This window comes from Tursiops truncatus, chromosome 5, assembly GCF_011762595.2.
Source record: "Tursiops truncatus isolate mTurTru1 chromosome 5, mTurTru1.mat.Y, whole genome shotgun sequence".
NCBI classification, from domain to species: Eukaryota; Metazoa; Chordata; class Mammalia; order Artiodactyla; family Delphinidae; genus Tursiops; species Tursiops truncatus.
In genome coordinates, this window is record NC_047038.1 from 132,266,821 (window position 1) to 132,281,065 (window position 14,245).

At 42.8% G+C, this 14,245-nt stretch overlaps 1 protein-coding gene across 2 annotated transcripts; it reads left to right on the forward strand.

Annotated features, from left to right (window-relative positions):
- The first annotated feature begins 1,710 nt into the window (after positions 1 to 1,710).
- Positions 1,711 to 10,343, forward strand: NPY1R (neuropeptide Y receptor Y1). Of its 2 annotated transcripts, XM_004329095.4 has the most exons (4): positions 1,711 to 1,984; positions 3,039 to 3,261; positions 7,671 to 8,520; positions 8,633 to 10,343. In XM_004329095.4, the coding sequence occupies exons 3-4, from the start codon at positions 7,822 to 7,824 to the stop codon at positions 9,083 to 9,085; spliced, it is 1,152 nt and encodes a 383-aa protein (XP_004329143.1). In that variant the 5' UTR covers positions 1,711 to 1,984; positions 3,039 to 3,261; positions 7,671 to 7,821; the 3' UTR covers positions 9,086 to 10,343. The 2 variants fall into 2 exon arrangements, with proteins under 2 accessions (XP_004329143.1, XP_073661703.1); XM_073805602.1 differs by lacking the exon at positions 3,039 to 3,261.
- Positions 10,344 to 14,245: the final 3,902 nt, after the last annotated feature.

Genomic DNA, 14,245 nt, shown 5'->3' on the forward strand with positions numbered 1-14,245 from the left:
AGTAGCCCCCGCTCGCCGCAACTAGAGAAAGGCCACGCACAGCAAGGAAGACCCAACGCAGCCAAAAATAAATTAATTAAAAAAAAAAAATACAGCTTTGTAAATTGGACTTGGGGGGTACTTTATAAAAATTAATAAGATGACAAAATACAATGGCCACAGTAATTCAGGTATTCTTGCAGACATGCTTTTATTAGTATTTTTGGAAAACACAGAAAGGAAAGTGTCTTTTAATGAGTCCAAATTATATTCTTAAGTCCAAAATATTTGCTGATATAGCAAAAATGTTTACCTAAAAATGTATTCTTTTCAGAGAATTAAATTATTTCATTTGTAATTCTTGCAGCAGACTGAAAAGAGCCAATTAGATGATGAAGACTTTGGGGTAAATTTGCTTCTATGAACAGAATGTGACTTAAGGGATAAACAGAGAGTGAATAGAAACCTAAATGAGTTATTGCTCTTTAAATAACTGAAATTCCTAAATTATGTTTTATATTTCCATCCTTGGTTAAAAAAAGAAAAAGAAAGAAAATATATGTGCCATTTTACTATTCCTTAATCACTAGTGGGCTTTTAAAAAATATACGCTCATATATATTGTTAGAGTGCATTTATTACCTGACTGTGATATACCGATTCTTGGTCATAATCCCTTTCCAACTTTATAAAAATATACCTAATTACAAATATTTTAGAAACCTTTCCCGGCGGGGGGGGGACAACAGAGATTGTGTACCTCATAATTTATATAAATGAATGAGTTAGAGTTTCTACTGAGCTTTAAATAGTATTTATTCAGTCTAATAACTAGAAAAATAAAACATTTTTCAACGAAGTTCAAGTAATTCCATTTGTCTCAGAATTTTGTTCTGCTTTTAGTTTGAAGACAGATTGCCATCATGGTTGTTATGTAATGAAACTTGTATGCATCTCGTAGGCAGTGTCCTGTATCTTTATTAGGAAGACTCTTTATTACTTGAAAGTTTGATTTGGAAGAAGCTGTATTCATCTACATCAGTAATCACTCTGTGTGTGTGTGTGTGTGTGTGTGTGTGTGTGTGTGTGTGTTACACAACTTTGGCTTTTCGAAGTAGAGTAGAAGTATGTAAAACACCTGAGGGCAGTGTATCAGCAATTAGCTTGAACCATCAGGCACCAGGATGGCTTTGCACCGTCAACGTGCTCTGTGTACATTCTGTTCTTTTATTCCTTCATATTGCTCCGTACGGTAGCAGATTAAGTACCGAGGAAATGGCACTGACTCTTCCTGACCCGCAAGAAAATGTTCCTCTCCTCGTGCTTTCCTGAAAGGAGCAGCTCGGTGCCGGGAACAAATCTGCCTCAACGCATTTTTCTAGCGGAGAGAAAGAAGGACTTAAAAAAAAAAAAGCCCCTTCCATCTTATCGGAGATTCGCTACTTTTGCTTCTTTAAGGTCTTCTCTTTGTTCACTGCTAAAAAGGAAAAACTTCTGGCTCCGGCGTGAGAAACCTCCGGACGTCACAGGAGAGGCTAGGCACGCACGAGCGGCGCAGTCGCGGTGGGCTTCGCGTCCCCTTCCCCGGAGCTGGGTTTCGCGCCGCTGCCCGCACCGCCGGCTCAGCCTCCGCCGCGAGGTGGCACCGACAGCCAGCGACGGCGCGCGGGCGCGACCTCAGCCCGGCGCAGCGCCTCCCTCCTGGCCCCGCCGAGCGCAGAGCGCGCACCACCGCCCCGGGCGCGCGGTCCGACAGCGCGCGCGGCTCCCGCGCTGCCCACCGAATTCCCGGGAAGGAGTGCGGGGGTCTGCGGCGCCGCCCGGGGGTTGTCACGTGGCCGAGACGAGGTGGAGCTCCGCTTCAAGGGCGGCTCTTCCCCTCCCCACCAACCTTTAGGATTTGAGCCGGAGAAACACCCGCGAGCTTTCCTTCCCGCTCCGCTCCCTTCCACGACCGCCCTTCCCGCTTTAATCATCGGGCTAAAAGACGGATCCGGCAGAGAGGGTAAGTTCCAAGAGTACACCTTTGAAAGGACTGACTTTAGAGGAATCTGTCACCGATGGGGTGAAGGATGAGAGAGGAAGAAAGGGCACGCGAGTCCCGAAACGAGCTCTGGGGAGTGGCGGGGGCGCAGGCAGCCTTCGGTTCGGTCCCCGCGCGGGCGGGTCGCGAGGTGCTCCAAACCACCGGCCACCCAGGACCGCCTGCGGTGCGGGGCCGACGCCTCTCTACGGGGGTTCCCTACGGGGTCCGAGTCCCCCTCCTCTGGCTCTGGTGAGACGTCGTCCTCCCTCCTTCGCTACCTTTGGCATCTTTCCCGAGCCTCTGCGGCGCGGCCGCGCTGAGCTTTTGCGGAGGAACGCGCGGCTGGGACGGCAGGGGGAGGAAGGCTCACGGGTCGGCCTTCGCCCTGCGCTCCGCACTTGTGCGCGGGGAGCGGCCCGGGGCCCCCGTGGGCGCCCCGCGCGCGGGCTGCCTCGAGCCCTGCCCCCCGGTGCTGGCCTCTCCAGCCTGGCTCTGCGTCCCCAGGAGACATCGTACTGTCCCCTACTTCCGAGTTTCCATCGTCCACCTCTTCAGCTCCTTTACACCGGTGGTGGTGGAGCGCGGCTGGGTAGGAGATTGTGGATGGACTGGAGAGGGAAGTGGCCTAAGAGTGGCCCGGTGGTCTCCAGGTAGATTGGAGAGAGGCGAATGTTCTAAGGACTGATGCTGGGCCAGAGTCAACTAAGTTGGGCTATGCTCGTTTGGTTCTGGTTGTTGTAGATGTTTTCTGCTTTGCCAGTCTCATCATCATGGGTAGAGACATCTGACAAATGGGTGGCAAATGTGTGTGTATGGGGGGGGGCGGGGAGGGAGGGAGTGTTAGGAATGAGGACAGTTTGGGGCAATTCATCTAGTTACACGATATGAAAAGGGTGGGCGCATAAGCGTGCCGACAGGAATTTTGATTTAACACATCCCATTTCCTGAGTTTGGTAACTCAGGAAAAACCTAGGGGAGGGGAGGGGAGAGTGAGCAAGTGTGTCTTGACATTCCTTTTTTTTTTTTTTTAAAGAGTTCTCAGATTTGCCGTGCCCACCAGGACCCTATGGGAGAGCACAACTTGTCGGGTGGCACACAGGCGGGGGCCGGGGAGCACGGAGCTTGCCTGGCTCTGCCTGAAGGGGAGTCCCAGCAACAGCGGCTGTCAGTCCCTGGACTGCAGGCTGCTTCCCCGGTGAGAGCAGAAAGCTGTCGGCCGGGTTCCTCACCCATGACCAAAGACTGAGCGCTTTTCGGTGGGTGACTACTGCTTTATTAGTCTTTCCTTATTGTTTTAAGGCAGCTGTCAGTTGAGCAAGACCTCCTGGAAGGGAAAGGAACAGAGAATTATGTAACTCATGTGAATAAACTAGCAGTAACTTTGGGAGGATGCAGGTAGCAAGGCTGATTTCTTTTCCAAAAACAAGGGAGTTAAGTAGCCGGTTCTGAGTATATGACAAAATTTATCTGCAGCACGTTATGACCAGAGAGCTGTATTCTCAGGCAGTAACAGCTCTAAGAACAGCAGGCAGTAAAGGCCAGCGTTCAAATTGGAACGGAGAAGCAAATTTCCCTTTGGAAGGGGGCTAATTTGCCAACTGGATGTATGTAGTGTCTCTGTTTTGTCTCTAAAAGCACATGGCAGCTATAGTGAGATGCAGCAACCTTTCATTTTTGCAGTGCCTGTAGTTGCATACCTTACTTTAGAAATATATATTGGAATAGTAAATATCAAATCATTTTCCTTGTCAAAGATGATGTATGTAAATTCTTTCTCAATATTATTTTCCGACAATTATTCATCCTTGAGATTATACTAAGGTAGGCTGGAAATACACATTTTATCCAATGCAGAACTGTTTTACCCAACTGGAATGACATGCACTTAGCAAAGGAGTCTGATTTCAAATACATTAAGAAAATGTGAAGTTTGCATTTTCTGTATAGCTAAGTTAACTTCTACTTAGTAAGAAAACTGCTATTTCTCACAGGATATGTCTAGCAAATATAATTTCAAAGGGATCAGAGTAGAGTTTCAGTATATTTAACCTAAATTCATCTGCAAGAAAACTTTGTAGCCCATACATTGTAATAATTTAATAAGTGTTTGCGTTAAGTCCCATATGCAGTGAATTTTGTCAAAGTCAGTTGGTAGATGTAAACTTTCTTTCTTCCTTTTCACTGCAAACGCCTTGGTCCGTGCCTCCATTATCTCTCACCTGGATTATTCCACTAGCCTCTAAATGAATCTCCCTACTTCTCTCTCCTGTCTTAAGTCCTTGCAAACAACAGCTAGAGCAATAATTTTAAAACAAGTCATAGAAATTCATGCCTTTACCAAAGACTCTCCAGGGAGTCCTCGTCTTTCTCAGAGAAAAAGTCGAAGACTGTCCCACGGAGTAAGGCCCTGCAGCGTCTGTTTCTCCCCTGCTTACCCTCCCTGCTACTTCCCTATAGTCTCTCCCTCATTTATTTCGCTTCTCATCTGTTCAGCACACGAAGCACACTCCAGTCGTAAAGATTTCATGTTTGCTATTTCCACAGGGGATGCATCCCTGCGGCATCTGCCTGGCTTCCTCCCTCACTGTCGGGTCTTAACTCATGCGCCATCTTCTCCGGCAGTCAGAGGCCTTCCCGCCCCCGCCCCCAACAGTCCCAGGTCCCCTTCCTTGCTTTATTTTTCTCCATGGTACTTACTACCGTCTTGTGTCCTGTCTCTTTTACTGATTTCTTTTTTCTTGTCTGCTTCTGCACACAAGACTAGAAACTCAGTGGGAACCTCACTGTTGTCTCCACTAAAACCCTGCGTGACACAAAATAGTGTTCAATAAATATTTATTGGATGAATGAATTCTCTTTCAGAAACAATTCCTTTTTTTTTTTTTTTTTTTGCACAAAGTGGAACATTCCCCTCCCCACACACCATGTACCTGACCTAGTAAAATGGCTCTTATAATTAACATCCATTTGGCATGTCAAAGGACTATGATAGTGTGGACAAGAATGTCCCCTGCCGCCTGCCGTATCAGTAAACAAAGGATGTTGTGGGCATCAAGCCATCAGCCCCTGCAGTCACCCTGGACGGTGTACCTGAGGGGATTCTGGATAGGAGAGAACAGGATACTGGCTCCAGATAATATTTCAGTGGAGCCCAGACTCTTGTATCTTCCCATACATAGAAAAGTGCTAAATTCATTCACTTGAGATGTCTGGTTTGCTTTAATTAACAGCAATCTTTTGAAGTTCCAGCTACCTGCCTTTTCTTGCAAAAACTCCTGTATATCCTGGCTGCGCCCTGACCTCTTCTGAGCCGTCCCTCAGAGCATCTGAGAGGCTGCCTCCCGGGCTTGAGTCCTCAGCAAGTCCGCCGAATAAAACATAACTCTCAGCTTTTAGATTGTGGATTTTTTTCAGTTGACAATAGAATTCAGCTATTGATGTTAATAGCAATCACACAAGAACCTATTATTCCATCTGTGCACCTACTGTGTCATCAACACACTTTTATTCTAAATCTAATATTCACAAAGTAGTATGAAATATACGTAGTACCTACCTTCAAGAGGCAATATTACAGTTGTGAAGAGCCAATTAAGGATCTAAGGGACTAAATGGTGCTTTGAAAGATGGGTAGAATTTGGATGCGTGATGAGGTGTTGCAGAGGCGAAGATGCAGAAGCTAAAACGGGCCAGGGCACTTGGTGACTGTGAAGGGACCTGCCCACCTGGTACAGAACATGCCCCATGGGGTTGTTAGACCGGGAGTGTAAGGCAGAGTAGCGGTCCTCAAGTGTCAGGTCCAGGAGGCTCAGTGGTCCCTACCTTGTGTGTCTCACCTGGCACTGTGTGCAGAGGGGGAGCAGTGGGTAGGGCGTTAGAGGATGCATTTTCCTGTCATGCTAGTTCTACTAATGAAGAAAAACTCAGATACCTGTGCAGTGACGTTAACTATCTTGCCAGCAACCTGACTAGGACGTATGATGCGAAATTTTCTTGAATTCTTTAGTGCGAAATTTCCAAAGAATTTTTAGATTAGCGCTTGCTTGCTCCAGGTTTGTTCTCAGACACTGAGAGACACAGATATTCTCTCTCTTTGGTATTCTTGAGAGAAAAGTGTGTTACCAGGGAGGTTCAGGAGTCTTTCCAGGCTGTTGACAAGAAGAGGGGAGAACGTTTCTATAACGTTCACACTTGATACCTTTCCTAGTCCAGATGCTTTCATTCTCACTAAGTGGTAGCAACCTTTCTTTTTATTCTTCAGTTTTATAAGTTGTAGTTTTATAATAAAAACACCCCATATTCTAGAGAGCAAAAGTACCCATATTCTAGAAAGCAAAAGCAAAAAGGAAAGGTTCAATAGTGGCATCACTTAAAAGGCAAAAGCATATTTTGTTCATTAAAGTTCTTGTCTCCTTTTCAATGGAAGTAATTCTGCATGATTTTCTTTATTGTTCTCACAGAAGAAAGAAGTGCGATTCTGTTTCTTAACGCAAGCACAATGGCCTGTTAATTAACATAAGAAACCCCATCTCATATATTTACTTAATAACGTAAAGGAAATCAGAGATTTTTTTTTTAAAGGAGCTTTTAAGCTCTACAGGACTGTTGTCTGTGATTTGTTTTGTTGGTAAGAAAAGAGTATTCCTATCACAAAATGCTGTGAAAGATCAAAAGTATGACTAAAATTTAGATCCCTGCATTGTATCTGTATGCAGTCTAGTGGGGAGGGAGGATATTTCCATGAAGAAAACCTTAGAAATCCTTTGAAAGCTTCTGACATGTTAGTAATATTATAGAATCTTAAAGTCAGAAAGAGCTTCAGAGTTACCCAGTTGAATCTCCCACACAATGTGAGAACTTCCCCAAGCCTTTCGAGTAGTACTTACAAACTGTTGCTTGTGGAGAACTTTCTGGTTTACAGGCAGTTCATTCCATTTGATTAAACTTTTGTTCTTCATAATGACGTGAAATATTTTTAACGTAATCCACTTCCCTTGGTCCTACTTCTAACTTGAGAGGACATAAGATTCTGAGCCACAAGCCAGGGACCACATGCTACCCATTCCAATGTGAGAAGATGTTTGTACCCTTCCTAGTGAGTCTTTTCTGGATTAAACGTCTTCTTTTCCATCAGCAGTCCTTCACAGGACAAAGTTTCTTGATGTTTCACTGTATCGATCATCTCCTTAAAGAGCAGTTCAGTGTTGGTGGGGCTGTTACTACAACGTGATAAATTCTTTCTTTTTTATCGTAAGAGGAAGAATTAGGTAAATTTTTTTTTTGTTTTCCTTTGTTGGTGTCATATCTTTTTCATATGTTTTAATCTGTCCTTTTTTTTTTATACCTTCGTATTCCTACAGTGTTTAGGAATGTGCCGATGGTCGTTTATGTAAGACTTTGGGCATGAGATTTATACACACCTTACTAATGTACAGACCACTGCATTTTGCTGAAACTCAATGTGAAAGCAACATCAAGTTAAAAATATTACTAAAGTTGTTTTTTCAAATTGTTTGCACTGTTTCTACTATTTAAAAGAAGATGTATATATAGAATACATTTTGTTTATTTCAGTGTCTTCCCTTTAAACAGTACTATGAATCAGAATTCGTTTTGACTGCCGTCAATAGAATTAGTAATGCAATTGGTCATTTTCTCTTTACAGGTTGTTCAGTTCAAGGGAATGAAGAATTCAGAATAATTTTGAGAAATGGATTCCAATATGGAGAATAAAAATAAGTTGAGTCTTTGACCTGCTTTGAGGAAACATATTGTCCATTTGTCTAAAGTCATCTGTAATAGCCAAACCAGTCAAAATGAATTCAACGATATTTTCCCAGGTAGAAAATCATTCAATCTATTATAATTTTTCAGAGAAGAATTCCCAGTTTTTGGCTTTTGAAAATGACGATTGTCATCTGCCCTTGGCCATGATATTCACGTTAGCTCTTGCCTATGGAGCTGTGATCATTCTTGGGGTCTCTGGAAACCTGGCCTTGATCATCATCATCTTGAAACAAAAGGAGTTGAGAAATGTCACCAACATCCTGATTGTGAACCTTTCCTTCTCAGACTTGCTTGTTGCTATCATGTGTCTCCCCTTCACATTTGTCTACACGTTGATGGACCACTGGGTTTTTGGTGAGGCAATGTGCAAGTTGAACCCTTTCGTACAGTGTGTTTCCATCACTGTGTCTATCTTCTCTCTGGTCCTCATTGCCGTGGAACGGCATCAGCTGATCATCAATCCACGGGGCTGGAGACCAAGTAATAGACATGCTTACGTAGGCATTGCTGTCATCTGGGTCCTTGCTGTGGCTTCTTCTCTGCCCTTCCTGATCTACCAAGTATTGACGGATGAACCGTTCCAGAATGTGACCCTTGATGCGTTCAAGGACAAGTACGTCTGCTTTGATAAATTTCCATCAGACTCTCACCGGTTGTCTTACACCACTCTTCTCTTGGTGCTGCAGTATTTTGGCCCACTCTGTTTTATATTTATTTGCTACTTCAAGGTAAGAAAACTCCCACCCCCCCCGCCACCATTTCCATTTTTACCTTCTTTCTCCAAGAGTCCTCATTCAATGAGTGATTCTATTTGAACTCTTTATTTTTTCCCTCCTGTAGATATATATACGCTTAAAAAGAAGAAACAACATGATGGACAAGATGAGAGACAGTAAGTACAGGTCCAGCGAAACCAAAAGAATCAACGTCATGCTGCTGTCCATCGTGGTGGCGTTTGCGGTCTGCTGGCTGCCGCTCACCATCTTCAACACTGTGTTCGACTGGAATCATCAGATCATTGCTACGTGCAACCATAATCTGTTATTCCTGCTCTGCCACCTCACAGCCATGATCTCCACCTGTGTCAACCCCATATTTTATGGCTTCCTGAACAAAAACTTCCAGAGAGACCTGCAGTTCTTCTTTAACTTTTGTGATTTCCGGTCTCAGGATGACGACTACGAGACCATCGCCATGTCCACCATTCACACGGATGTTTCTAAGACGTCTCTGAAGCAACCAAGCCCAGTCATGCTTAAAAAGATCCACAGTGATGATAATGAAACAATCTGAACCTGCCGTAGCATTTGGTCCCAGGTGACATCTGCTTAAAACCAAGCACAACCTGCAAAGACTTTAATTCCCTGTTCTCCCAAGGAATAGGGTTGAAATCATTGAAGAAAGATCAAGATTTTCTTGTCTTGCTTTTTACTGCTTTTGTAGTAGCTGTCATAATTATATTTGCAACAAAACGTGTGGGCTTTGGAATCTTCTGGTGATGGTTTTGACCAGACATCTTTGAAGTGCTTTTTTGTAAACTTATGCATAGAATAGAAAGGCTTTTATATTGTATTTATTAGAAGGAAATTTCTTTAAAGTATTACTGTTCACTGACTTCAGAAGCACTACACCTGATGCTCTCGCTTGATTGGGCCATCCTTGTTCGATGAGATCGTCAGTAGATTGGGCAGTCCTGTGTAAGGCTAGGCGTCAAGCTTCAGCCTGTTACAGAGGTGATGGCATGCAAAAGCAGCATTCAGGGTGTGAGCTAAAAGAGAGTCTGTGTCCTCTATGCCTAGTCTGAAGTCATTCAAAAGTGATTTGCATTTTTTTGAAAGTTTAAGACAGGATTTCATTTGCTCCTAATTGATTATCACGTAAGATAAAAAATACATTTAAAAATACTTCTCAGCTGTGAATATCTTGGGGAATTGGGCCACCCACAAAGATTAAGTGGGACAGCAGTTCCCTAACTTTAAAACTATTTTGGTACCTGACAACCAAATGATTTCAGAGCAGTTCGTTTAACAAGTAAATTAGTATTGCTGCATATGGTTGGATTATATTTATTTGAATTGATGGTCAAGAGGCTTTCCATTCTTCACAGACAGTGTTTGTCAAGCTTCCTAGCATAAATACACACGTAATTCAGAGGCATTTATTTCCAGCTTACAATATATATAACCACAAAGTGTATTTTCTATACATCAGTGCCTATATACTAACTCATTTTTAACTTTCAATGTCCATCTTTCAAAGGACACCAAGGTACAGTGTTGAAAGAATGTCCACCCTGGATAGCAGGGGTAAATACAGGAAAACTGAAGACACCTCACGTAGCTCATCTTAACTTGTGTGAACTGTGTGCCTGTGGAATCTTACCTATCATGCACTATGTACTGAGGGGTTGTGTCGTGTTAATATACTTCATTTCATGTACCTGTAATCATGATTGAGCCTCAGAATCATTGGGAGGGAAGATATTTTAAAGAACAAGACATATCTTTGATGTATTATACAGACATAGTATTAAATGTGTTTGATTTTAGAAGGGCAGACATTTTCTTTATTAAAATTGTTTCTGCTTTTTCTGAATAGTCTCTTTTGTGACTCTCTTTAGCTTCTTCTTTTTTTTTTTTTTTCCTTTTTTAGCCTCTTGTCTTCCCTCCCATGAAGTTCTGCAGCATCCTCTGTCTGCTTGCTGATGAAGCATTTTCTACCCTGTGGTATAACCCTTGATGGTCCAGCCTCTCTCCTTGGCTTCCTGAAGCTTCATGAAGAGACTGTTTTACATGATTCTGTGTCTCAGTGCATTTAGCAAAGTGCCAAGTACCTAGAAGGTTTTTTTTTTTAAAAAAAATTTTTAAACAATTGAATGAATAAATAATGACACAAATCCTTCCCTCTTATTATTGATCGTACTGACTTTACATTCTGAAATTTTCTTGGACTCCTCCTCCTAGGTTCATCTTTAGCAAGGAGGTGTTTTCTCTTTTATTATGTCACTTTCTAAACTAAGCAAAATGACATTTTAGATTTTAGAAACTTGCACGATTTGTCTTGTAAGACAAGTATTAGTCTTTTGCATTGAATGTTAATATGAGTTCAAATTATAGCCTAAGAATGACTTTTAGTTAACAAAGGAAAAAAAATTCTAAAACCAACCTTTAATGTGTATTGGAAAATATCATCATCTTTCCTTACCAAAACCTGGAATTTGAAACTACCTGGTGTTTTCTGCTTTGGGGGATGAATGGGAGATTTTGTCTTTCTCTACTTAGGTGCTATGGAAACAAACTGCTGCTTGAGAACAGCCTGAAAATGCAGGTGCATTCTTGATAGCACATTTGCTGAGATACCATTTCTAAAATCTTCATTTAGCCATGTAGGCTGCTGATTCCTTAGCTTTTCATAAATAATGACCTGAATACCAAATTCTTCTCTTTTATCCAAAGACTTCGATGAACTAGTGGTAAAGTCTAGGGTCGACCACAGATCCACTGTGATTCAAGAAGAAATAAACATGCATGTTAAATACAAACAAACCAGGACTTCCCTGGTGGCGCAGTGGTTAAGAATCCACCTGCCAATGCAGGGAACACGGGTTCGATCCCTGGTCAGGGAAGATCCCACACGGCGCAGAGCAGCTAAGCCCCTGCACAACTACTGAGCCTGCGCTCTAGAGCCCGCGAGCCACAACTACTGCAATGAGAAGCCCACGCACTGCAAGGAAGAGTAGCCCCCGCTCACCGCAACTAGAAAAAGCCCGTGCGCAGCAATGAAGACCCAACACAGCCAAAAATAAATAAATAAATAAATTTATTTAAAAAATAAATAAATACAAACAAACCATTGGGTTTTCTTTAGAATAAAACTCAATTGTTGGCTTAGTACAAGAGCATAATTATAATGTAGCTTATACAAATTTAGAAGAAGATAATAGCCAGCATTTTAAAACACCTGTGCATGTACTATGTCAAGGGCTTAAGTACCTGGGAGGATGCATGACTGATGTGACCACATTACAGAAGAGACAACCGAAACTCAAGTTGAAAAACTTGAGCCCCTCCCTGCGTAGCAGGTGCAGCAGGAACAAAACTAAGGTCTGGCCAGTGACACCAAGCCCATCAGTGTGCCGAACCTATGATAGAGTTTTAGGAGATCATTTATCTTTCTTTCCTTACAAGGGACGTTATTAGGACATAATACCATTCACCTTCATTCTGATTTCAGCTGCAGAAAAGACTGAAGTGGAAGAGTGGAGGGAAAATGGCCATGATGATTACAAGAATTCCCTTTTCAGATAATTCCACTTAAAATAGTATTTGATTATTCATACCACCTTTATTTCTTTCCTGTTAACTGGATATTCTCGTCCACAAATTTCCAAGGATATACACATGCACATTATACTATATCTTCAAAATTTGACAGCCAAGGAAATGTGTATTTTGACAAAGTATTCCTCCACAACAGTGAAAGTGGTGGAAAGAGGCCAAGTTAAGCTGAAACTCCAGGGATAATGCTAGCCTTGTTCAGAGAGTTCCTGGGCACTACTAGGTCTTTCCTCACAGCTGGGATTGCTTTCTCAGCAATCAGGGATTCTTCTAGAATGTAGTTTCTCAGTGAGCATGAATTCTTTCATCGTCTCCCTCTTTTCTTTGTCTACTTATCCCTGTGGGCCATCAAACAACAATGTCAGACTTAAGAGTTGGAGCCTATGAGAAGGAGAGCATAGCTTTCTAGGGCAAATGAGTAAGATTTCTCAAATTTCTTTCATTTAATGATTCCTTTATTAATGTATTTGTGTGTGCGTACACGCAACACATTGTATGGATGTGAATACATATATATTTTTGTTGTTGTTTGTTTGCGGTACGCGGGCCTCTCACTGTTGTGGCCTCTCCCGTTGCAGAGCCCAGGCTCCAGACGCACAGGCTCAGCGGCCATGGCTCAGGGGCCCAGCCGCTCCGCGGCATGTGGGATCTTCCCGGACCGGGGCACGAACCCGTGTCCCCTGCATTGGCAGGCAGACTCTCAACCACTGCGCCACCGGGGAAGCCCAAAATTCACTTTTTAGAAGTGTTTTCAACTAACGCTGGCCCCAAATTGGAGAGACAAGCAGATACAGAGACTCACAACTTACTGGAGCAGAAGCTTCCACGGGAATAAGTGCTGGGGCAGAAAACCTTGAACTCTGATACGTGAAGTGGCAGAGGCTTAGAATGGACAAATGGGAGAGTTAAAAACTCCAAGGGAACCAGTCCCGGGTGGGGGGCAGAGCACACTTCGTGTTTTTTCCCTTCAGGAGCTTGACCGCATTTCCACCGTGAATATTGGAAAAAAATCCTCTTGTGCTTCTGGCAGGACGAGGGGAAAAGGAGCCATTTTAAAATATGCCAGAACATTCTGTGCTTCATAACAAGGCCTGCCCTTGAGGGGAATTATTTTATCAGAGCCTCACCTGCTGGATTTTTATCAGAGTCTAACTGGCCTGGGGGAAGGAAAACACCCGACTGCAGCTACCTCTAGCCTTCCATATAAGAGAAGGGAAATACCCAACTCCAGCCGAATGTAAGCACCCTACCCCTCCCAAGGGGGGAGAACAAACTGAGAAGCACTTGTAAAGTTCACAGTTCAGAGACTCACTCAAAGACTGAGACCTAACCTTAGGACTGTAGAACACCCGCTCTCCGCCCACACTTCACCACTGCGTCCCTAAAAACCTATTGAACACAGTTCCTTTTACCCATCACCCCCAGCTATTAAGCACAGCCAAAATAAATAAAGAAATATTGTTTTTAAAAAACATAATACAGTTGCCTTATTTTGCCTATGGTCCGTATAATCCATATGACTGGTTGAAAAGTGAGTAGTAAAAGCAATCAAGCAAAATATTGTGCTTTTCCCAAATAACAAGGGGGAAAAAAAAGGTGTGACTGACTGATTTTTCTTGTTTCTGTTTTTATTTCTAAACTATATTTTACAGGTTGTTGTGGTCCCCACTCCTTTATGTATGTAGATATGTATTCATCTTGAGCCTTAATATTTTATGGCTTTTAAAAAAATTAATGAAATGAGTGAGCATCCGTATCAGACATTTTCTCTAGTCCCATCAGTTTTGTTTTCTCTCTTCCTTCCTTTTGGAAGACTATTCTGAAGACTGCTGTATCTCTCCTTTGCATGCATTCCCCCTAGGTAATAGCAAATAAACTTTAATAATAAGAGTTGCCAGGTATGGAACACTTATCTGTTGGGGGCTTATTATAATTCATCTCTAATTCCCACTTCAGGTTTGTATTATTGTTCCCATTAAGGCTCATAGAGGTACTATGACTTAACCAAGGCCGTGAGGTAGCAAGTGGCAAATTCTGATTCAGATAGGTCCAGCTTCAAAGCACATGAACTCTGTTCTATCACATAACACACTGCCCTTTATGGGCATAGAGTTTA